The 23,952-nt window shown below is 42.7% G+C and overlaps 1 protein-coding gene across 1 annotated transcript in view; it reads left to right on the top strand.

Annotated features, from left to right (window-relative positions):
• Nucleotides 1-23,952, top strand: part of CNTNAP5 (contactin associated protein family member 5) — an 876,948-nt gene that overhangs the window by 335,706 nt on the left and 517,290 nt on the right. The window contains exon 4 of the mRNA XM_036320828.1: nt 17,483-17,630. Within this exon, the coding sequence (XP_036176721.1) occupies nt 17,483-17,630 (148 nt within the window). The remainder of the gene's footprint in view (nt 1-17,482; nt 17,631-23,952) is intronic.

Genomic DNA, 23,952 nt, shown 5'->3' with positions numbered 1-23,952 from the left:
TGAGGAGAGCAGCTCCTTCACTCCCTGCCCAGTAATTGTCCTTACACTGGGAAGATGGCTATTTGCAATCCACCCTGGTGCCTTTCTTTGTAATATCTTGAATCTCCCGTTTTAGCCCTTGTGTAGAAAATCCAAACAGGGCTAGTGAGTCTCCTTAATCCAGAACATATTTTATTTTCACCACAAATAGCAAGGATACCAGGCACCAGGAATGACAGGTGGAAAAGGCAAGGCCAAGTGGTGAAACATGGATCCCAGTGAGAATCATGAGAGGGACAGGAATGTGGGTGAAAGAACAGAGCAAAGTGACTTCTCTCCAGGCTGCTTTGGGCCCAGGAACTTTAGAGTGATGGGTAAGGATATTTATCAGGGGGAATTTTTAAAAGGCCAATTGGCACTTACTATATTGCTTAGTGTAAAGAATTGTTAGCAGAAATGGAGAACTGTAAAAGCTGACAAGGAAAAGGTATAATAATCTAAACATGATAAAATGGTATATTCTAAACCATTACCCCTAATGATGGGAATGAATGACTTTATTGCCTTGAAAAGGAAAACACTTGAAAAAATGTTAATCCTTTAAACCAGTTGTCTTTACAAGTCTCTGGGAATGAGTTAAGTAGATGAAATTTCTAAATGGCTCAATACATTCACAATACAAAAATCTTCTTAAAGAAGACAGAGCTCTGAGGCATTTTCACAACCACACTGGAGACTGAGGCTGAGATTGCATCATAGAGAAGTAGAGCCTGTGGGCCCAGCACTTGCTGGAAATTTTCCAGGTTTGTGTCCTATATATAACATTTGAGTAACACTGACTTTTATTTATATTTTGTTGTTCTTTGCCAAAAGAAAAAGAAATAGAAAGAAGGAAAGAAGAGGGGGGGAGGGAAGGAAGGAGAAAAAAAGAAAGGCGGGAGGTTCGAAGGGAGGGACGAAGGGAGGGACGGAGGGAGGAAGAAAGCACTAAAAACCCGCTTTGGTCAGTTTGTTTTGTCAGTTGGCTTTGGGGTTAATGAGGAATTATGAGGAAGCGCTTTTGGTCTAATGCTTTTTAGACCTCTTCCTTAAACATACACAGGCATGTACAGACAATGGAGACTAATCTAGACTGACCCTGGAAGCTCCTAATCATTGTTCTGCATTTTAGTTTGCTTTGTAACCTGTTTCCAAATATTAGCTTATTTTATTTTTGTTATTTTTTATCTAATCAATTAACTTAGGCACGAGAATGGAGACCTCAAGTGAATGTAGTTGTGTTACATTTGCCCTCATGCTTTTTTACTGTTGCATTATTTAGTAGCAGCTGTAGAGCCTGTGTCATGTCACACCCCTGAGCTCTCTGTCTTCAGATGGCACAGCTCCTTTAACCCCCAAATGGCATTTGTCCAGCCTTCCTTTCCATGCCTGCCCTGGCCTGCAGGTATTTCTGAGACATGAAGGAATGCATGTGCCTTTCCATTCACCTTGGCTGTTATTCTTCAGCTCAGCCAAGAGTCATGGCCTTTATTGTTGTACTAGAGGCCCAGTGCACAAAATTTGTACACTGGTCGGGTCCTTAGCAGCTGCCAGCTGCTGGCCAGGGCACCTCCCTTCCCCTGGCCTCCTGCTGCCACCCCTGGATGTGCCCCCAGGTTGAACTCCTGGTCGAGTTGACAATTTGCATATTAAGCTTTTATTATATAGGATTAGGATCTGTTTCTCCAGGTTCCTCAGGGGAAGACAGTTTCCTCTAGTAATTCTCTAAAGACTAGGTAAAACTTAATTGTATGGTTTGAAGATAAGAGGAAGGCTTGAGCATATAAATAAAAATTACATCCTGAAGATCCTGGGCCCAGATGCAGTTCAGCCCCTCCTGGAGGGCCCCACTGGGCATCTCTCTCCTTCACCCCACACCACTCTGCAGCAGAGGCCCCTACACTGTTGCACAGGACCTTTGAGAAGACTTCCAGTGCTTCAAAACTGGATGCAGACAATGGCCCCAGCTGCCTCCAGGGGCCTGTGAAAGGAGGCAGGTGCACCTTCCCATAGCCCAGGCACAGGCCCCTACACTGTTGCACAGGACCTTTGAGAAGACTTCCTGTGCTTCAAAACTGGATGCAGACAATGGCCCCAGCTGCCTCCAGGGGCCTGTGAAAGGAGGCAGGTGCACCTTCCCATAGCCCAGGCACAGGCCTGCTCTGGGCTTGGCCTGGAGGGCAGCTGCACCCGCCATTGTCTGGGTTCTGCCCACCCCAGCAGGCACATGGCTCTACATTGGCAAGACCAAGGGGTCCACTGAATCACCGTGTTTTATTTTTCACAAAACAAATATGCAATTTCTCTCTATATATATGAATAAAAAATGCAGTTAATTTTAGAGTATAGTCTTTCCATGCTTCTAGCCACCATGGTTTAAATGTTCAGATTAAATCAGATAACCCTCCTGGCACGTTTCAGCCATATTTGGAACCTTTTTAATACTCAGTTGCTGCAGGCATCATGTGCTTTCTCTCACCATTCATAAAGAGAGATGGAGAGCATGGAAAGAGGGGAGACAGGAAGGATGCATCACTGGACCAGCAGACCTAGCCCCGGCGGAGAGGGCGGAGACGCCTAGGGATAACTTGAGCCCACCCTGACCCTATCCTGGCAGGTGACCTATGAACAAAGCAGGGACGGCTGAATAGTGAACCTGCAATTTGCAAGCGCTGCATGCAGGGCTCATGGAGTATTTTATACATACCTTCGCCTTCCGTCCTTGTGACAGCCTGATGGATGCCATTTCACAGAGGAGACAGGGCACAGAGAGGAGAAGTGACTCACCAGGTCCCATCGTGATGGAGACAAGATCACGCCCGTGTGGTGTGTGGTTGGATCGCACCCTCCTTTGGACTGCACTGCCTCTAGGGAAATCACACGTTTCCCCCACTCCACACGGCAAACTCAGACTAAGCTCGCTATTCCATAGAAGCTCAAGGTCTCATGTCATGGCAGTCCTTTATTTAAAATACTTTTTATTGCCCTAGCCGGTTTGGCTCACTGGATAGAGCGTCGGCCTGGGGACTGAAAGGTCCCAGGTTCAATTCCAGTCAAGGGCATGTACCTTGGTTGCAAGCACATCCCCAGTAGGGGTTGTGCAAGAGGCAGCTGGTTAATGCTTCTCTCTCATTGATGTTTCTAACTCTCTATCTCTCTCCCTTCCTCTCTGTAAAAAAATCAATTAAATATATATTTAAAAAATAAATAAAATACTTTTTATTAAGTCAACAAAATATGTATTAAAATACATTACCCTATGGTAAATGCTGAGGTAAAGGAATCTTCCAAAAATTAAACTTATTTAAGAAATAGGGAATCTTACAGAGGAAGCAAACATATCTGCGGATAAAACAAAGGCATGGACACAGATGGGAAAGGGGAGAACAGGGTGAGGGCTGTAAAAGTCAGGTTTTAGCACTTGTTGACTACATGATGCTAAAGAAGTGTGGAGGTTATCAGATGAATGTACGTAGGTGTGTTTGCTCTGAAGGTAAAACGCACAATTATAAATCTTAAAGCAGTAAGTACCGAAATGGAGTTAGAAATAATGCTCAAGAGCAATTCCGGATGGCAGTGCGCTCCTGTTAAGCAGCGGGGCGTGGCTGTGGGAACAGATTTGCAGACCTGGGCTCGACTCCAGCCCTGCGGTGGGGAGCTTGCTAGGTGCTAGGTCTCAGTGTCCTCACGTCTAAAAGCCCAGAGACAACATGTGATGTGACAAGGACTGACGTTAGTACATGTACCTGGCCCATAATCTACATCCAATGAGTACCAGTTCCCTTCCTTCTGCTTCATGGGGAATCAGAATGTTTAAAACACTCAGCATCTAACACAAACTTACGAATACTCATGATTTAACAAAACACGGGGATTTAACAATGGTATCACCTTACACTTCCATAGGCCATGCTAGCCAGAACTTTGCATTCCATGCAAGAACTAGTCTTAAGTAATATCCAAGCAATGTGTCTAATTAATGTAATACATGTAGTGTGGCATCAAACACATATACACACGCATCACACACACACGCACTCTTCTGAACAATCCCCTGAGGAATGCCCTACCATCCTCACTTTAAAGTTGGGCATATTTTGGAACAGAAAAGCTAAGCACTTGCCCAAGTTCTCACTGTTAGTAAGTGGTGGAGCAAGGGTTTGCATCTTCCCGCATTCTCCCGAGTCCATCCTCCTAACTCCATCCCAAAGTGCTGCAGTCACAGCCCAAAGGCACGGAAAAAGATTGCATGTGATATCTGAGACCAGTGACAGCGAATAACCTAGTCTGGGGAGTTTACAGTGCATGCAGGGATTGTGAAAATTAAGACTCATAAAACAGAATGGCTTTTAAACTAATTGGGCCTATTTAATATTTTTTGAAATTACATGGGAAGCTTTGCCAAATAAATAATAATAGTGAAAAAATAGAATGGGACCAGTTTAGAGGGCCTTGAATGTCAAGCTAAGGAACTGTGTTTGACTTGGTTCAAATATTGACAAATATTGAAGTCGAGCCAAGTGTGGAATTATCAAGCTGGAGAGTCTGAAAATCATCATTTAAGTCTGGGAATGAAGCAAAGTATGAACAGAGCCTGAGTGTCCCTCCACTAGCGAGGTACAAACACGTTACCCAGCCTTAATCCTCAGCATTCGATACGGAACATGCATCCCTCCCTGGTAGTAAGCACAAGAGCAGCTGGAAGGATGATTAATTTCAGCAGTGGAAGACGCTGTTGCAAACTACTGGACATGAGCTAATCAATTTATAGTTCTAGGGGATTTTATTGGATAAAGGAAGCTCTAATATGAGATTGTTTTCATATGAATTATCTCAATTTAATAGATAAAGAAGCCAAGATTCTGAAAGACAATACAAATGGCCTTTGGCTACACATAAAATAATAATGGGAGGTGATTTTCAAGGGTGCCCTGCTCCAAAGCCCAGCAAAAGCACACTGAATCAGCAGCCCAGGCTCCAGCACCACTTCGCAAAGGGGACTAGGAAGAATAAGGGAAATGAAGAAGCCATGCGCTCCCCACCTTCTGTGTGCCATAACCTGTGCCAGATGCTAGAGACACACACTTATTGGGGGCAGAGATCCTCAAGGTGACTGCTGTCTAGAGGAGCCCACCATAAGCACATACATTCTAGCCTTTCGGGGGTTGCTATGACAGAAGGGACAATAGGGATAAGCATGGAGTGTCACCAGCTTAAAGTTGGGAAGAGCCCATGGGAGAAGATCCTTAAAGAAGGGTTTGTTGGTTTGCTTGAGGGAACTTTTAGCCTTCTGACATGACAGAGAGAAAAGACAGGTGGCTTGAAAAACAAAGCTTTCTGAGGTATACTAAGAATGCTTTCCCTGATCTTAAAGGCAATGGACTCTCTTTTCAGATTGATTGGATGGAGGAAGACTGAGAGAGAAAGATTATCCATAGGCAATTGTGGTGATGCAGGGAAGAGGTGATGAAGGTGCTGGTGTGAGGGAGGGAGGTAAACCATACACCAGATATTTACTTAGGTTTTCATTCACTCTGGGCTGGAACTTAGAGCTTGCAGCAAATATCCAGGCATTTTATCATGGTTTATTGGACAAACTAGCACTGGAAATTAATTATTTTAGTATGTAAAATTCTTCCTTTCTTCTTTCTTTCCTTCCTTCTTACTATCCTCCCTTACTGTCTTTCTTCTTTCCTCCCTCCCTCCCTTCCTTCCTTTTTCTTTCCTTTGTGCTTCAAATGTTCCTTTTAAAAACTTAAATGCAATGTCCTAACCAGTTTGGCTCAGTGGATAGAGTGTCAGCCTGTGGACTCAAGGTCCCAGGTTTGATTCTGGTCAAGGGCATGTACCTTGGTTGTGGGCACATCCTCAGTAGGGAGTGTGCAGGAGGCAGCTGATCAATGTTTCTCTCTCATCGATGTTCCTAACTCTCTATCCCTCTCACTTCCTCTCTGTGAAAAATCAATAAAATATTTAAAAATAAAAATATTTCTAAAAATCAAACAAAAAAAAACTTAGATGCAGATTTTCCTAGGGAGGGTCATTGCTCCAGCTACTAACAATTTAAAAGACAAATGTTGAAAGTCAGCTAAGAGCAGAAATGGAGCAAAGGAGTGATGGAGAGGAGAGGAAGGTCATGATAACCTGGGCATACTATGTGCTACAGACACACATTTTTTCAGGCAGAGATCCTCAGTGTGAGGATCTGAGCCTCTGTCTTCTCTGCAAAGTGTTAGTGTGAGATCCCAATCTCAGGAAAATGAAGAAAAAAAGACACACAATTCTTTGGTGTTCCTATCTTCAGTGAGAATATGCTATTACCTCAAAGGTTTCCACTCAGGGAAGTTAAATTATCTTAGGAGAAAATAAACTACTTACATGACAGGTGAACTGAGACTCATGTGCTGGTATAGACATTGATATCTGAAAATGAGCCAGAAAAGCTTTGTGGAGGAAATATGATGAGCATTCTAGAACTTTTAGTCATCCCTTGGCCCTCATAGGATGAACAAGCATCAGGCTTATCCTGTTCTCTGCTCAATTAAATGTGAGAGCAGTCTGCAGCAGCTTGTGGGGTCAAGAATGGATCCTCACCCACACTGGTTGCCATTAAAAAGCAGCATGGACAGTGTGTGCTGCCCATGGATTCCTGGTACTTCCTCTCAGATAGTTTCTGAGGGTCTGGATGGCACAGGGTTTCTTAACTACACACGTTGAAATCTGACTCAGGATTTGCCTTTGAAAGGGCTCTAGTCTAGGATTAAGAGCATTAAAGCCAACTGTGGTAGTAGAAGGAACTCTAGTGTGTAATATTGTTTCAATTCTCTCTTCAGTTAATGGTATTTCATTGAGAAAATGTCTTAAAACTCATATCTTTGGTTTGTTCAACAAAAGCTGTGAACATGAAGTTCTTTCATGATGACTTAGTGTTCACATTTCTATGGAGCATGGTTCCTTCAAGATGCTCCAGGAAAAATCCTGTACAATAAAAGGGTAATATGCAAATTGACCCTAAGGGCAGAACTACCAGGAACCACCAGTCACAATGACATGCACTGACCCCCAGGGGACAGAGGCTCAACACAGGAGCTGACTTTGGTGGTCAGTGTGCTTCCACAGAGGGAGCAGCGCTCATCTAGAAGCTGGTTCATGGCTGGTATGCACATCGGCGGTGCCAGGAGGCTCTAGTGCCTTCACAGCAGTGCTGAGGATGTCCGACTAATGGCGTAGGCCCACTCCTGGGCTGCCAGAGGGAGGTCTGACCGCCAGCTTAGGGCCGATCCCCCGGAGAGTGGACCTAAGCCATCAGTCAGACATCCCCCTGCCCCGTGAGTGCCTGAATTTTTGTGCACCGGGCCTCTAGTAAAAAATAACAGGGTCCCTTAATGAACACCGATTAGGGGCACCAATGATGCATATCATTTCTTCATTTGTTCTAGGATAAGGCCCTTCTCTAATGGAGCATGCAGTGCTGTGGAGAGAGATACACATGCAAAGTGGGAAGAATTTGGAAAGAAAAATATAGCAAGAGAGGAGGGTGGGTTGTGCTGGGCAGGGGAAAAGGAGTTGGCAGCATCACCGATGAAAGCCATTGCATTGTGCATACAGCAGCTCCCATGCTCAGCACTTTCTGTGTTGGACTTTGATTTCGCATTGCCCCATGGCTTTGCCCTGGACGCAGCAGTCAGACTCTCTCCAGCTCAGGGCACAGCCTTCATCCAATGTCTCCTTCACTCCAGGTCCTATAATAGCAGGTGGGGCCTCCCCTCATCTCCCATGCTCAGTTCCAGGTTTGTCCACGAGAAGTTCAGGAAGCTTTCTATTTATTTTTCAGAAAGTGAAGAAGAGCAGAGGTATTGTTTCTTTCTTGCTTTAGTGAAGTGTGAAAAGTGTTATTTTGCTAAGTGGGTATTTCCGTGTTCCCGGTCGTGGACCATATGGTCCAGCTGCCATCTGTGTTGGTGTTATAACTCTCAGTGCAGAGATGGAAACAAATATATGACACTGTTGTCATCACTTGCTTTATTACCCTTTACACTGACAACAGAAATTTCACAAGACTCAGAGCCTCTGAACACACACAGCCATAGCCAGGATGCTGGTGTCCTGGCATCTGCTCCTTTATAAGTGAATGTGCCTTCACGTGCAGTGTCCCCGTGAATGGGCAGGGCCCTGGCTCATCCAGCCACACCTCTACTTAGGGGGGTCATACCCAGGGTCTCTACAGGACTAGCTCCTCATAGTTTACTTTCTAGCAAAAACTGACCCAGACATTATAATCATCATAGTGAAGCTGACAGTGTAAGTGTACACACAGGTGTCTATTGTTCTCGGGAGAGCACTGAGCAACTTCACCCAGGAACTTCCTTTAAATCAAAGATACTTATTTGTAAAGCTTTCAGTGAGAGGAGGCTGATGGTGACCTGAGAAGCCTTAACTTCGAATTTAAACTAGCTTTCCCAATGCCCTTTCTTAGTGCTTCGTCTAAGTGCACTAGGGTTTAGTGAACCCAATTTGTGCTGAAATTATGGACAGGACAGTTTTAATTCACAATGGAGCACACAGCTTCATCTAACACAGAATGAGCAGGAAAAGTGAGACTAGGCAGCTTGATGAGGAACAGGAGGTGGAGGCCCGGCTGCCCAGGGACAGGTGCTGCACCTGTGAGAAGCCAGGATGCCCGCCGGAGACCCAGTGCTGGGCTCAGACAGCACGGAGCTTCGGGTGGGGTGGGAGGTGAATTGAAGACATTATGTGCAATCGTTTGTTGGCTACTGTCAAGCTAACTACATCCCTTCACTCGAAATATGCAGGGACCCATGCGATGTGTGAGGAGGAGACTTTGGCAGTATTGGGAGACTTTTTATCTGATGAGATTTGCACCACAAATAACTTTAATATGGACAAATAAATAATCAACTGGCCAATATTAGGATTTCATTTAGGATTCCATTTCCCAAACCAGCCACACAGTAACCGCATTTCAGGAGGATGACTGACAGCCAAGGTCAGGACAGGGAGACTAGGATCAAATGACAGCATGGGTAACAGAACGCATGTATAACGCAGGTCGTGTCAGGGCTCAATGGGAATGAGGAAGAGTTAATGCCCATTGCAGGCCATTCTTACTGGCAGAGACAGGCAAATACACAGGTGCGTCTTCAGTGATACCTTTTCAGGGCGGGAGAGTAAGAGCACGCAGCCCCAAGAGAGGAGGGCGGACATCAGTGCAGGATTGCAGAGCCCGGCCCCAGCTGAGTGTGGGCTCAACCCATGGCTCACAGCCAGAGGAAAGGAGAGGTTTTCTCCAGCGCCGCCTGAACCCGTGAGTTTTCTTCCACTCTGGAGGTCATCCCAGGCGGAGGAGCTATAGTAGCAAGGGCATGGACCAGTTACTCTGTTTTCCAACTATCAGGGTCAAACCGGAGAGCTGGGGCCATTCTTACACAGCTCTCAAGTTCTGGGTGGTCTTCTAAACGAATGAATAACTGCCGCTGAGGAGTCACAGGTACATGTGCTTCCCACATATGCACTGGCAATAAGGCAATACGTACGCACTGCACCGTGAACCTGTTAGAGGAGAAAAAGTATCCAGTAGTCAATTCTCCCTTTTAACACCAGGTCATTTTAGCGATTCTCTCCACCATCAACAGCGCCCAGTGCCAATACCTGCCGCTCCCATTTTCTTGTCTGCAAGGGCCAGTCAAATCCATCTCGGCACAGACACCTGTGCAGCCTTTCAGAGCATTGAAGCTGGAGTGGATTTATCAATTTTAGTTTTAACTGTGTGGTTTGCACGTTAATTACCCTTCACCTTATTAAATATGTCTTATTAAATAACACAAGTGTCTTTATAATTAGCTCTGGGCTGCTGGTCCATTTTTAACTTATTTTGCACTCTTATTTGGGGAGACTCCTTTGAATGTCTTTCAGAAAATTTAAGTATGATTGACAGATAAATGCCTTGCCTGGAGCTTGAGGGTATTAATAAGCCACAGCTTCAGCATACACTCACACACAGAGGTTTTTACAGCAAACTAAGTATTGGAGTCTCTCTGTTAGAACATAGTCTGTACTAGTGAGAATCTCTATGTGCAATCTCATTTGCATGCAAGATTTAATATAAGGTTTACCATTGCCCTCGAGAATTTATTTTCTCCATTTTCCTGATAAGAAAACCAAGATTCAGAAAAAGTATGTCCCTTTGCTTATTCATTCAATCAGCCAGCAACTCATGAATAACTGTGAGCAGCGTTCAGATGCTATTTGTAATTCACTGGTTTTGAAACAACTACACAGATGTGGTTTTCATTACTAACTGCTATTTCAGCATACCTCTAAGAAATGCTGTGCTCCAGGCACTGGGCTGGACATCCCAGTTTGCAATAAATGCGATCTTTATCCCCAAGGGAATTACAGTGGCCCGTGGGGGTAACTGGGCAGGTCAGCAGGTGGGCAGGCTTGGCACCAGGGCCCATTGGCCTCCCCCCCCCCCCCCCGCTGCTTCCCTGGCGCCAGCCCCTCAGGCAGCATGGCTGGTTTGCAGAGCACCAGACTTGAAACAGGAGTCGCCCTGAGAACTCTTGATATTTTCCATTTGGTTACTGAGGCAAAAGTTGGCTGTTGCACCTGTTATTTCTTATTCAGACTGTAATTAGGGAAATTGCTAATATCTTGTGGCACCTGGGTTCCTGCAATCTCACTGCCTGTCAAAGTCATCAGTGCGGGTTGTCTCCATATGGTGTATTAATCGAACCCAGTGAGGTGTTCTGTAGGCAGCTAACCCAGTCCGCTCCCCAGTGATAAGTGCCAGCGATGGTCCTGTCTTAGCCTCACAGCTTCTGCCCTATTACTTGCCTAATAACGTGGGAGAAAAACAGCAGCCACTTCATTACGGCCACAGGTTCTTCCATTCATAAGGCCAATGTTGTTTAGTGCCTAGAACAGTGGTTCTCAACCTTGGCTGCACATTAGAATCACCAGGAATCTTTTTTAAAATCCTGATTTCTGGGCCTCATCCTCCGGAAATTATTTCTTTGTTACTCATGTTGTGGCCCCACCCCATAACAAAGAAACAGAATTTCCGGAGGATGAGGCCCAGAAATCAGGATTTAAAAAAGATTCCCAGGTGATTCTAATGTGCAGCCAAGGTTGAGAACCACTGACCTAGAGGAAGCAGCTGCTTGTTGACTCGCGGCCTCTGTTCATGCTCTGTGTGTCCTAAACCCTGAGGGTGAGGAAGCTCCCAAAGCCCCTTTGCCTGCTCCTCCACCTCCACAGGCACACGGAACTCGGGTCCTCAGGATTCTCTAACTAATGGGCCAGAATGGGGGAAGGGAGGCTGACTTCTGCACCCAGTTCCTGAACAGGGACAAAACTGATGAACAACTTTGTCAAGAACCAGATCCATGACATATTAAAATAATAACACTGTTCTCATGACAAGACTGCATGGTGGTCTGTGCCCACATTCAGCAAGACACTGTTTGAGGTAGGCTGAGGGGAAAATCAGACTTCTAAGAAGTAGTGTATCTAACATGGCTGTGAAATAACCTCTCTAATCCCCAGAGCTGCTGGTGAGTGGGGGAGGCTGCATTCGGCGACCATACAATTGTAAAGTGCAATGAGAACAGAAGGTTAAACTTGTGTGTGGTGGGAGAGAAGGGGATTCCTCGGTGTGGAAGTTGGCTGATACCTCCTGCTGAGAGATGAGTGGAGTGCAGGGAACTGTAGCATGCAGGGACCTGGTGTGTCTGGTGTGGAGGAGACCGTCACAAATGGTAGCTCTTATTGTGCCACTGAAGTTACTTGGTTGGTTTCAGAAACCTGGCATATGGGATGATAACAGGAATGAAATAAAAGAGTCACTAGACCTTAATCAGAATCTCTCTCATCCAGTCCCAATTTTATAATTTATTGATTTTATAACCTAATTTAAACTCTCCAAACTAAGTTCTTTTATCTCTGAAATAAAGAGAATACACATTTCCTATCTTACAAGGATACTATCTGCTGGGGTTCTTGTTCCAGCATCAAGAAGAGTTCAGGAAATCTGGAGAAGGCTGTGCATAGATTAAATAGGAGTCCAGAGACAAAGCATAATTTTGAAAGGCACTTGGGGGTCAGAGGAGCTTAGCTAAAGGAGCTAACATCCAAGATCTAAATTCTCAGGTCTTAGGTCTTAAAGTCTAAATTCTCCTTGTCTCAGGACCCCATGCTTTTTATTAACACAATTTTTCCTGAGGCAAGGCAGAGATATACACTTCAAAGGGTATACACAAGCATTGTCAGTATGGGGGAATTTGCCTATGGCTGTTCAGGTGCTTGGCCAGTAGGAGGCAATAACATGTAGATTAAGATGCCCTTTAGCTATCTGGCAGCCAACAATCATCCCTTTTCAGGTTTGGGGAAATGCCATCAGCCATTCCCAACAGGTTTCTACATGTGTGACTCAGCCTTTGTTGAGTCCCCAAGTTCCATCAATCTTTTGATGAAACTCTTAAAATTATAACATGTTAGAATTGGCTTCTGGCAACTATCTATATATATAAAAGCCTAAGTGACCATCCAACCATTTGACCATTCAACTGGTAGCTATGACACACACTGACCACCAGGGGGGAGATGCTCAATGCCCAGGCATGAAAACATGAAACAGACTGATGAATCTCAGAGGGAAGGGGGATGGGGGAGGGTGGAAAGAGATTAACCAAAGATCTTATATGCATATTAGAGGCCTGTTGCACAGATTTGTTCACCAGTAAAGTCCCTCAGCCTGGCCTGCAGGGATTGGGTTGAAACCAGCAGTCAGACATCCCTGAAGGGGTCCCTAGTGAAGAAATAAATAGATGGACATTCTTTGCAGTCATTTTCTGCCTCTCATCATCAAGACAATTACTGACCTGATTTCCACGTCAGAGTTGGTTGTTCTCTTCTACACACATGCGCACCATCATAGTGTGCTGCCATCAGGGCTGGTTCTTCTGCTCAGCATCATGTTTTGATGCAGTAGTTTGTTATTATTTATTATTGAGTAATGAGTAATATTCAAATCTGCCAATATTCTGAGATCAATTTACACGTTTTCAAAATCTCAGGCATAAGCTTAGATTTTTAATTGTATTCCTTTCTTCCTATGTAAAACACACACACACACACACACACACACACACACAAACAAACCCACAAACATTTCATCTAAGGACTGCTTTGGGTGTGTTCTATACATTTGTATACAGGGCTTTTATCACCATTTAATTCAAACTAGTTTTAAATTGCCATTGTGATTTCTTCTAATTTAGAGGAGTGTTGGTTAACTTCCAGATATTTGAGGATGTTCTAAGTAATATATTAGTATCAGTTCCTAAGGTAATTTAATTGTGGTGAGGGAACAACCTGTCTGGTTTCATCAAGACTTTATCATGTGGAACGCGCTCTCTCTTAGAGATGTCCCCGTGTACAAGGTGCATGTGCGGGTGTGCCCTCACATACTGCACGGACTGTCATTAGGCTACTTTCACTGACAGAGTTGTTTGAAACTTCTATACCTTTGATATTTTTTTTCCATTTATTTAGTCAGTTCTTGATAATGTTTAAAGACAACTAAAACTGAGGATTTTTCTCCTTTTTGTTTCTGTCAGTTTTTGCTCATTGTGTTCTGAATCTCTAATGTACCTTCCTACACATTTAGTGTTTTATGTCTTCATGATAAATTGACCCTTTATAATTTAAAAAAAAAAATGTTTCTTGTCTTTTGCAGTATATAGCCTACTTTGTATGATATTAATAGAGGAATTTCAGGTTTATTATGCCTACTATTTTCACATAACATCGTTTCCCATCCTTTTACTTTCAACCTGTCAATTTATTTATTATTAAAAAACAAGAGGCCTGGTGCATGAATTCATGCATGAGTAGGGTCCAGCCAGCCTTCCCCAATGGGGGCCAATTGGGCTGGGCCAGTGACGGGGGGGGGGGGGATCAGGGGCAGGGCTTGCCGGGGAGGCCACAGGAGGTTGGTTGGCTGGCCCCACCCCCAACTGTGGTAGGGGGGCCAGTTGGGGATGGGGCCGGCCTGGGGGAAGGGCTGCAGGGGATTGGGGGGGCCAATCAGGGCCCCAGGCAGGCTGGTTGGCTGCCGCAGTGCACATAATAGTGACCTGTCATTCTGGTCATTTCGTCATTCCAGTCACTTGGCTTTTATATATATATAGATGAGTATCACATAAAAAGCTCACAGACAGGTCTTTTTAAAAAATTTAGACTTTTGCCATTTAACTGAAATTGCACTCAACTTTTTAATGCAATTATCAATAGGGTAAGTTTAAGTATACTATTGTAAAATTTATTATTATTTTTTCCTGTTATTTTTCCTTTTTTTTTCTCATTTGCTGCCTTATTTTGTATTAGACCAAGACTGTTGTTGCTCTTTGTTGTTGTTTTCCAGCATTTCATCTTTGCATATTTATTGCCTTTTTGGCTTTACCTTTTATTTTATTTTTATGCATCTGGAACTTATTGTAGTTTACCTCAAATTGACATCATATTGGTTTATATATAATGCTAGGGCCTTTCAATAGTATAATTTTATTTATCCTAAATTTCATCCTTCATGTTTTTTTTGACAAATGTTTACTTGTGCATATGTCATAAATACCATAATACATTATTTTTATTTCGACTATGTGTTGACTTTTAAAATGTTTAAGAAAGGAAAGAAAACTAGTCTTTCATTTTTACCCAAATATTTACCACTTTGAGTGCTTTTCATTCCTTTCTATACACTGAAAGTTCTATATGGCATCAATTTCTTCTGATTGTAGAACTTATTTGGCAATTCTTAATGGCAGGTTATAGGTCATAAACTATCTCAGCTTTTGCTTATAAAACATACTGTTGTTGTTGTTTTTTTAGATTTAAAAGTTATTTTTGCTGGATATAGAATAATACGATAACAGTTTCCTACTTTAACAATTGTCAGTCTTCATTGTTTCTCAGCTCTCATTTGTATGTTGTTAAATTACTGCAGCCATGCAGCTGTCTTGGGTATGCAGTAGCTTTAAAGAATCCAACAGGGCCTTGGAATTCACAGGAGAGTGAGGAGATCTTTTCTTGTTTTTCATCTCCACCTACAGCTTCCTGCATTGTTATGTGGTGCTTGTCTTTGATCTTGTCAGAAGGTGAACTTGGTGAGAGTTTAGTCTCAGCTTCCTCTAGACTCTACCTGCCACCACCTTTAATGTTTCTGAGCTGATTGTAGGCTTCTAGATCCAGGAGGGCCCTGGGACCATACATTACACACTTTGAGATCTCAAAAGTTTGGGTCTGCTTGGACATGAAACTGTGAAACTATGAAACTGCAAATGATAAGGCCCTGGGTTAGTGGGGCTTTTTGAAACTGTGAAATTTATGATTAAAAGACTGAACAACAGAGGATTAAGTTGATTGAACAATGTTACATAATCATCCAGGATATTGCCCCCTAAGATGTGAATTCAGGATCCTCCCATTGGAACACACAATGCATGAGCAGAGGGATCCTATAAAGGACTCCACGCTCACAAAATAAGTCTTTTGTCTGGAAATATGCAACCAGGACTTCAATATCAGTTTAAAATGCACTCAATCTACTAATTGTATAGAACCCAGAGAGGGCACCCCATCACCCCATTGAAAGTTAAGTAGGTAAAAGATGCTCCTGACCCAGGGACTTCACATGGCCGGGGATGGGCTATAGCACATGTGACTGAGGGAGTCCAGAGGAATGAGAGGCTCTCCTGCTAGACTGTAGCAAAATGTGAAATGTCTTCACTCTATCCAAAACAATGCAAAACCGCAGAACTATCATGCCCCACCTCCCCACCAAAAATTAAAAAAGCATGTATATATCAAAGAAGTATGAGTGCAAGTGAATTTTAAAAAGAACTATACAAGGAAGAGTCCTTCCTAAGTGAGCAAGGGATTGAGGGAATGTTTTACCTGTGCCAGTTGCTAAAGTTAGGAGTGAGACATATGGAAGGACCAGCCTGCCAAATAAAGATATTCTTTTTTTATAAAGAGAAATTGGGAAAAACTGAGAAATCTGTGGAGTGTGAGATTTGAATCTTGAGGAATTTCTCTCCACCAACTCATTTGCTTCAAAAGGGTTTTGTTGCAGATACAGCTGAAAAATAGGAAGTGGCTTTTTCATAAGCCATTTTGTAATTTTAATGATTATATCAATTGTTTAATGTCAGAGTTATTAGCTAGTATGTGTTTTGTGTGCAGCACAAATGTCAGATTGTTCAAAGTGTCCTAGATCCACAAGTGTTTAAAGATACACCAGGTTGAGTTTTGAGTCTTTGAAAATGGATTTCACTAAATAGATAAAGCATTTACTTGGTGTTCACTTTGGTCATTTGAGAAACCAATGGGTCTTTTACTTACTGGTTGGCTTGAAGGACATTAGCCAGGAGGCTTTAGCTGTGAATACTTGAATCAGGAAAGAGGCCGATGATGACTGATAAGAAAGAAGCAAACAGTGTGCTAGCTGGCACGTACAATTGGAATGATGGGTTCTGTGGGTGGAGAGTGGTGACGGATGGCGGAACAACAATATGAATGTACTAAATGCCATTGAAGTATAGACTTTAAAATGGTAAAATTTACGTTGTGTATATTTTACCCTAATGAGAAAATAAAAATTTCAACTCCAGAAATCATTTATTCAAATGAAAGCTGGGAGGTATAATTTTAGCTTCCATGTTTTATGTTCCTTTGCTTAAATTTCACAAGGAACTGGGGAAAGGAATTACATAAAAAATGGATCCTCCTGTTTCCCCTCTAATAACTGTCACCCTAGAATCTTTGAAGAGTCTGGGGCTGTAGAAAACCCACAGGCTTAGGAATAGGAAAACATTGGCATTGGGTCGCAGTCCCACTACTAGTATTAACCAAATGGACAAATTGAAGACTTTTTTCTTCCCCCTTTTTTTCTTTCTAGGCGTCAGTGTTTTGTTTTGTTTTTATCTGGAAAATGGTAATAATGGAAGGTGCTTAGCATAGTGAGTGCCCTCAATTATTAGTAACAATTACTTAAAAAATGCCATTCCTTCAAGAGGGCACTGCCGGTGGTTTTCCATCCCACAGTGATATGAGCATCAGGGATATCAAAGCTTCATTGCATTACCCACTTTCTAACGCTTCTAGGTGTCACATCATATGACTTGCTAGGATTGACTTATTGATAAAACTGAAGGGGGGATTAAAGAATAATGTACAGTGTTTCCAAAAACATATAACAACATATAATGCAGAGTTTTCAGCCCAGTCTGATTTCCTTTGAAATATCTGTGGAATTGAGAATGTCCTTGGGCAGGCGTGGTGGAGTAACATGTGTGGGTCTGCACCGCTTTCCCTGGAGCTCTGGCATGTGAAGGAGATGCCCCACCTGTGACAGATCTCACTGGGCCTCTTCTCTCTGCAGACCTTTGCCGGGAACACGAATGCAGACGGCGTGATGCACCACAGGCTGCTGCACCCCGTGAGAGCCCGGTTCGTGCGCTTTGTGCCCCTGGAGTGGAACCCGAGTGGGAAGATTGGCATGCGGGTTGAGGTGTACGGATGCTCCTACAGTGAGTACCCACGTGGGCCGCCAGCACTGGTGTCTTTGGGAGGGCACTAGCCACACAGTGCCAGTTTATCTACATGGAGAAAGGCAATCTCAACCGTTTTACATATTCTATGGGCTTTAATAACCTACAAACATTTGAAAATGTGAAATTCAACCCAGGGAAGAGAAAAAACAAACAAACACTTCTTCTATTTAGAAATGAAGGAGCTTCGTTCGAGGTAACAGATGATGATAGCTTAACAAAAACAAAACAAAACAAAACAAAAACAAAAACAAAAGTTCAAAATTAGCGGCTTTTGAAGTTTGAGTTGCCATTTTTCCTTGCAATAAGATAATAATGTAAGCTCAGTTCTTTCCTAGCCATGGGTGAGTATGAGATAGTTCTCCCCTTTCTCAGAGCCAGGAGGAGAGAAAGAAACCTTCTCCTGTTTACTTCTCTAGAAGAGAAGGAGAAGGAACATTTCCACCCAGGGCACCCTGGGTTCTCTGTCCTGGAATTATGCTGCCATTATTTCCTCTGGGAGTTGTTTGCACTGAACTTAAAATCAGAGCCTATCTTGTATATAGAGAAGATTGTAAACATGGGTAGTACAGATGACCACTCTAAAAGAAGGTCAAAATTATACAAGAAAATTTTCCACCCCAATAATTCTCCTCCTTCAGGTTTTATATTTAAATCTAAAACTGTGTAAAAATAGATAGTTTTCCTGCCTTAGCAGTGACATATATGCTATAACTTCTAATAAAAAACACATTTGATCACTATCACTTTAGTATAAATTAGTTCAATAGATTCCTGGTTTGGGTGACAAGAGAGCCTAATGGGTTGCATGTGTGTACTCTTTTCCACTGTTTGACCACTAAGCACCTGCAGAATCATAGGAGAGCTTCTTAAAAATGCACTTTCTTAGCCCAGTCCTGTTCGCACTGGACTACAGCTTCTGGGGGTAGGGATTCAGAAAGCTGAGTGTTCACAAGCTCCCCAGAGATGCTATGGACATAGAGTGTTACTGAAAATAAAGTCCTGCACAGAGGAAATTCACTTCTGAAATGACTGTCTTTATCTTGACCAAGCCCCTTCAGGAAGAATGTGTTTTACAACAGATGGGTCGACAAACCATTATGTCAAGGAGATGCTGCCGCCCACAGCAGCCTTCACAGCACAAAGCACAGGACATCTATATTCACAGGCCACCCATCCAAGCATCCTGGGCATCCAGATTATCTCATTGCCTCTTTTCTCTGTTTTAAAAATCAATCAATTAATTTTATTTAATTGTATTTAGCATATGATATTATATTAGTTATATTAGTTTCAGGTGTACAATATAGTGATTTGAATATAATGATTTGATATTTTTACAACTTACATTGTGATTACCATACTAATTCTAGTATTCATCTGTTGCCAAGTACACCTAATACAATATTATTATCCTACATAATAAAAGCCTAATATGCTAAGTGTCTGATCATCCAATCATCCATTCAACCAATCAAAGCATAATATGCTAATGATATGCTAAGGCTGCTCAACCACTTACTATGATGTGCACTTCCCACCAGGAGGCAGATGCTCTGACAGGTAGGTTAGCTTGCTGCTAGGGTCTGGCCTATCAGGACTGAGTGAGACAGGCTGGACATGCCCTGGGCCCCTCCCACACCCCTCCCCAACCCCAATCATGCACCGGTAGGGTCCCTCAGCCCCGCCAGCACCCTCTTGCAATCCAGGACCCCTTAGGGGATGTAGGAGAGACAGTTTTGGCCCGATCCCGCTCAACGCAGGAGCTGCACCCTGGTGGTCTGTGTGCTCCCACAGGGGGAGCGCCGCTCAGCCAGAAGCTGTGCTCACAACAGGCAAGCGCAGCACCAGTGGTGGGAGCCTCACCCACATTCTCAGCAGTGCTAAGGATTTCCGACTGCTGGTTTAGGCCCGCTGTTGTCAGCCGGACATCCCCTGAGGACTCATGGACTGCAAGAAGATGCAGGCTGGCTGAGGGAGCTCCTGCTCTGAGTGCATGAATTTCATGCACTGGACCTCCAGTTGCCTATATTCCTCATCACCTTTTTCACCCAAAGCCCCATCCCTTTTGGCATGATCCTTTTGACCCTTCTTTCTATGAGTCTAATTTTGTCTTGTTTTATTTGTTTATATTCCATATATGAGTGAAACCTTATGGAATTTGTCTTTCTCTGTCTGACATATTTAACTTACCATAATACCCTCTAGGTCCATCCATGTTCTCATAAATTACTAGATTTTATTCTTTTTTTAATTGCTACATAATATTCCATTATAATTGTAAGGCCTGAAACCATAAAACTTCAAGAAGAACACATAGATAGTAAACTATTTGACATCAGTTGAGTAATATCTTTTTGGATATCTTCCCTTGAGCAAAGAAAACTAAAGCAAAAATAAACAAATGGGACTTCATCAAACTAAATCACTCTGTACAGCTAAGAAAACCATCAACAAAACAAAAAGACAACCTACGGAATGGGAGAATACATTTGCAAATTATATATCAGATAAGGGTTTGATATCCAAAATATATAAGGAATGCATACAACTCAATAACAAAAGATAAATAAACAGCCCTGCTGGCATGGCTCAGTAGTTGGTCAAGTGTGGACCTATGAATCTAGCGGTCACTGTTCTATTCCCAGTCAGGGCTCATGCCCTGGTTTGTGGGCTTGATCCCCAGTGGGGATTGGGGGGAGGGTGTATAGGAGGCAATCGATCAATGATTCTCTTTCATCATTGATGTTTCTATCTCTCTCTCCCTCTCCCTTCCACTCTGAAATCAATAAAAATATATTTTAAAAAGTTAAACAATTCAATAAAACTTGGGCAGAGGACATAAAAGACATTGTTCCAAAAAAGAGAAACAGGTGGGCAATAGCCATATGAAAAGATATTCAATATCAATAATCATTAGGTTAATAAAAATCAAAACCACAATGAGATACCACCTCATGCCTGTTAGAATGGCTATAATCACTAAATCTACAACAACAACAAAAATGTTGGCTAGGATGTGGAGATAAAGGAAACTTTTATCTACTGTTGATGGGACTGCAAATTGGTGCAGATGCTATGGAAAACAGTAGGGAGATTCCTCAAAAATCTGAAAAGACTAGATCTACTATAAAACCAGCAATTCTACTTCTGAGTATTTATCTAAAGAAAATTAAAACAGGAATCCAAGAAGACATGTGCACCCCTATGTTCTTTGCAGCATTATTTACAATAGCCAAGATATCCTAGGTGTCTATTGTAGGATGAATGATAAATGGATAAAGAAGTTGTGGTATGTATGTTGTTAAATCTTCTCTTGATGACAGTTGTTACTACTAGAGGGTTAATTTTTAAGTGTAACATGAACCTTTTATGCTGAACTACTTATCACTTCAACTATCTATTTTGGTTTAATAACCCCATTACGTGTTAACATGTCCTCATATTTTTGTGTTCTCTCAGTCCAGTTAGTTGCCCTTGTTTTTTATGGTGGTGTTGTTGCTGCAAGGAAGACTCATACCATCAAGTTAAATAAAAGACTGCAAGTTTGAAGAAGACCTTTGAGAAGCATGCCTAGCTACCACTGGTGTGGATCTCTTTGTTAATATGATGGCAGCAAGGGGTCCTCTTTTAAGTAAAGTGCCTACAGTGATAAGCAAATTGTTCTACAATATCTGGAGGTTCATAGATCTGCTAAAGCCTGATTCTCGACCAAGCTAATTGTTTTTGTCTTTGAAGTAGCTCAATACTATGTGGACTCCTCCCCAGGCATGCTCCATGTCTAGTAAGTACATCTAAGGGAATAAACTACCTCCAGGTAAATATCCTAGTGATGAGCAGTTAAACACCTTCAAGGGCTGCTGGACACAGAAGGTCCTCTGTGATGATCCTTGAGCTGGTCCTGTGTGTTGATACTTTTTCCTTCAGAAAAAAGAGAACGTTTCACAGTTTCTCTCCAAAACCAACATCTCAGCGTGTCCTCTGAGTCGGAAACTCCCCTTCAACCTCACCCATCCCCCTTTTTACTGGGTTATTCCTATAAACATGCAATTTTGCTGTCTAAGCTATCAACCAAAACAAGGACAACAAAGCCCGTGGTCCTGTTTTTCAGCTTACTCTCCTCCTCTCCCCTCTTCCTCAGAGAATAGCTTCTCTCCAAAACTTGTGTTAGTTAGGATCCCATCTGCTCACCTCCCTTCATACTGCAAGTGATTTCAGTGGGTCTTTAAACATGTGGTGGTCAGTTTAATGTGTCAATTTAGCAAAGCAATAGTTGCCCGTTATTCAACTAAACACAAATCTAGGTGTTACCTAGGTGTGGTTAACATATATAATCACAATCATTTGACCTTGAATAAAGGATATTAGGCTCCATATTCTGGGTAGGGCTGATTCAGTCACTGGGAATGTTCTATGATCAGAAGGAGGTTTCCCTGAGGAAAAAGAAATTCCAGCTGTGGACTGCAACTGCTGCTCCACCCGAGCCCAGCCTGTCCAGGACACAGCACTGATCCTCTTTCTCTTGACTGAGGCAGATGCACCATAGCAACTGCTTCAGTCAAGACTGCCAGTGACCTCCACACAGCCAACCCAATGGTCACCTCATTGTTCTCACTCTACTCAACCCTCAGTTGTATTTGGTTCAATGAGCTATTTTTTCTTTCTAAAAACCTGCTCCCTCTTCTCTCTGACTTGTTACTTCTACTCAGTCACAGGCTGTCTCAGGACTTCCACTTTCCATCTACCACACCCCAAACCTAGCTGAATTACAGTGTTTCCAACATTTACACACCCACCTCTGCAGCTCCTGGCCTGACTCTGGAATTATACATGCAGTATACTTCATATGTCCACCTGAAAATCTCATCTACAGTTAATGTAGCAGAAACAATTCTTGATTACCATTCTCTCAAGGTCCTGCTCATTCACATCCCCACCTTCATCTCAGTAACGGGCTCCACCTGCTAAAGCAAAAACCAAGGAAGCAGCCTTGATTGTTATTTTCCCAAACCTTTACTCCTGTGAAATTTATCCACAGTTCACGGCGGCTCTACCAGTCCTTTCATCCAAGTCATATCCTAAATCCATGCACATCTCCTGACTTCCTGAGTAGAAGTCTCTGTCAGTACCACCTGGAGTTCCTAAAGAGACCCCTACCTGAAGTCCTGCTCCAGGACACAATCCCTCAAGCCCACTGTTTCCTGCAATAGCCAAAGTGACTTTTATAAATAAGAAAAAAAAACCTCATCATTCCCCTACTGGCTTCACTTAAAAGTGAAAATCCTTACCAGCAAATAAAATTCCTCATTGAGTGTCTTTAACTTTCTTCTACTTCTCCCTATCCATACAGACTCTCCTGTTATTTCTTAAACACACCAGGCTTTTTCTACCCCAGCACCTTTGCACTTTCTATTCTTTAGCCACAGAATACGTCTCAGAATTATTTTGTTCTATGTTATTATCAATTATAATGTCACATCTTCAGAGAAGCCCAGTCTTATTGCCCCTCTAAAGTCACCTACTTCCAGTGCACTCAGCATTAATCCATAGTTGTATGTTGTGCTGTTATTTTATTCCTGGTGTCTCCAACAAATCAGAATAATGTTTGTCTGGGCTCACTTGTTTGTCATTTGCTCTCTCCATTCCTGTGCCAGAATGCACACCCTGGGAGCAGGCACCTTGCCTAGTGCTAGCACCCAATAGGCACAAGTGGGAATTGGATAAATATTTGTGAAATGGCTGGGCACACACATCAGTTAGTCTTGTTGTCCCAGAAAGGACAGCTGGACAGTTAACAGCAAGGACTTGCTGTGAATACACCCATTCTAAAGAACTACTTTTTACTATGCACTTATAAACATTTTTCTCAAAATTACATTTAAATATGTTGTTAAAGACTGGTAGAAATCTTATAGTCCTAGAATGTCTTAAGTCTTAAACTTTTGCCATTTTGGAAATTGCTGCCTACTCCTTCATTCATTCACTTCAACATGTAATCAGCACTTAAGATGTGCCAAGCATGACATAAAGCTTTAGAGATGTAAATCATACATAAAACCTTTTCTCTGTACTTTCATAAGTCCGGCATTTTACCTTTAAAGCATTGCTATGATTGCATTGAATTAATTGTATGGTTGTTTTGTTGTCAACTTTCAGACCCAACCCAACTCTAAGCCTCCACAAGGCTGTGCCTGTCACACAGCCCCAGGCTCAGAGCTGAGTAGACAGTATCTTTTCAGTAAGTGTTGGTGAATGATTGGTGTTGCTGACATTCAAAGATGGAATAACAGGTGTGTAAATA

The sequence above is a fragment of the Myotis myotis genome, unplaced genomic scaffold (assembly GCF_014108235.1).
Source record: "Myotis myotis isolate mMyoMyo1 unplaced genomic scaffold, mMyoMyo1.p scaffold_m19_p_8, whole genome shotgun sequence".
Taxonomy (NCBI): domain Eukaryota; kingdom Metazoa; phylum Chordata; class Mammalia; order Chiroptera; family Vespertilionidae; genus Myotis; species Myotis myotis.
Note: the sequence above shows the minus strand (reverse complement) of the source record. Positions and strands in the feature narration are given on the sequence as shown.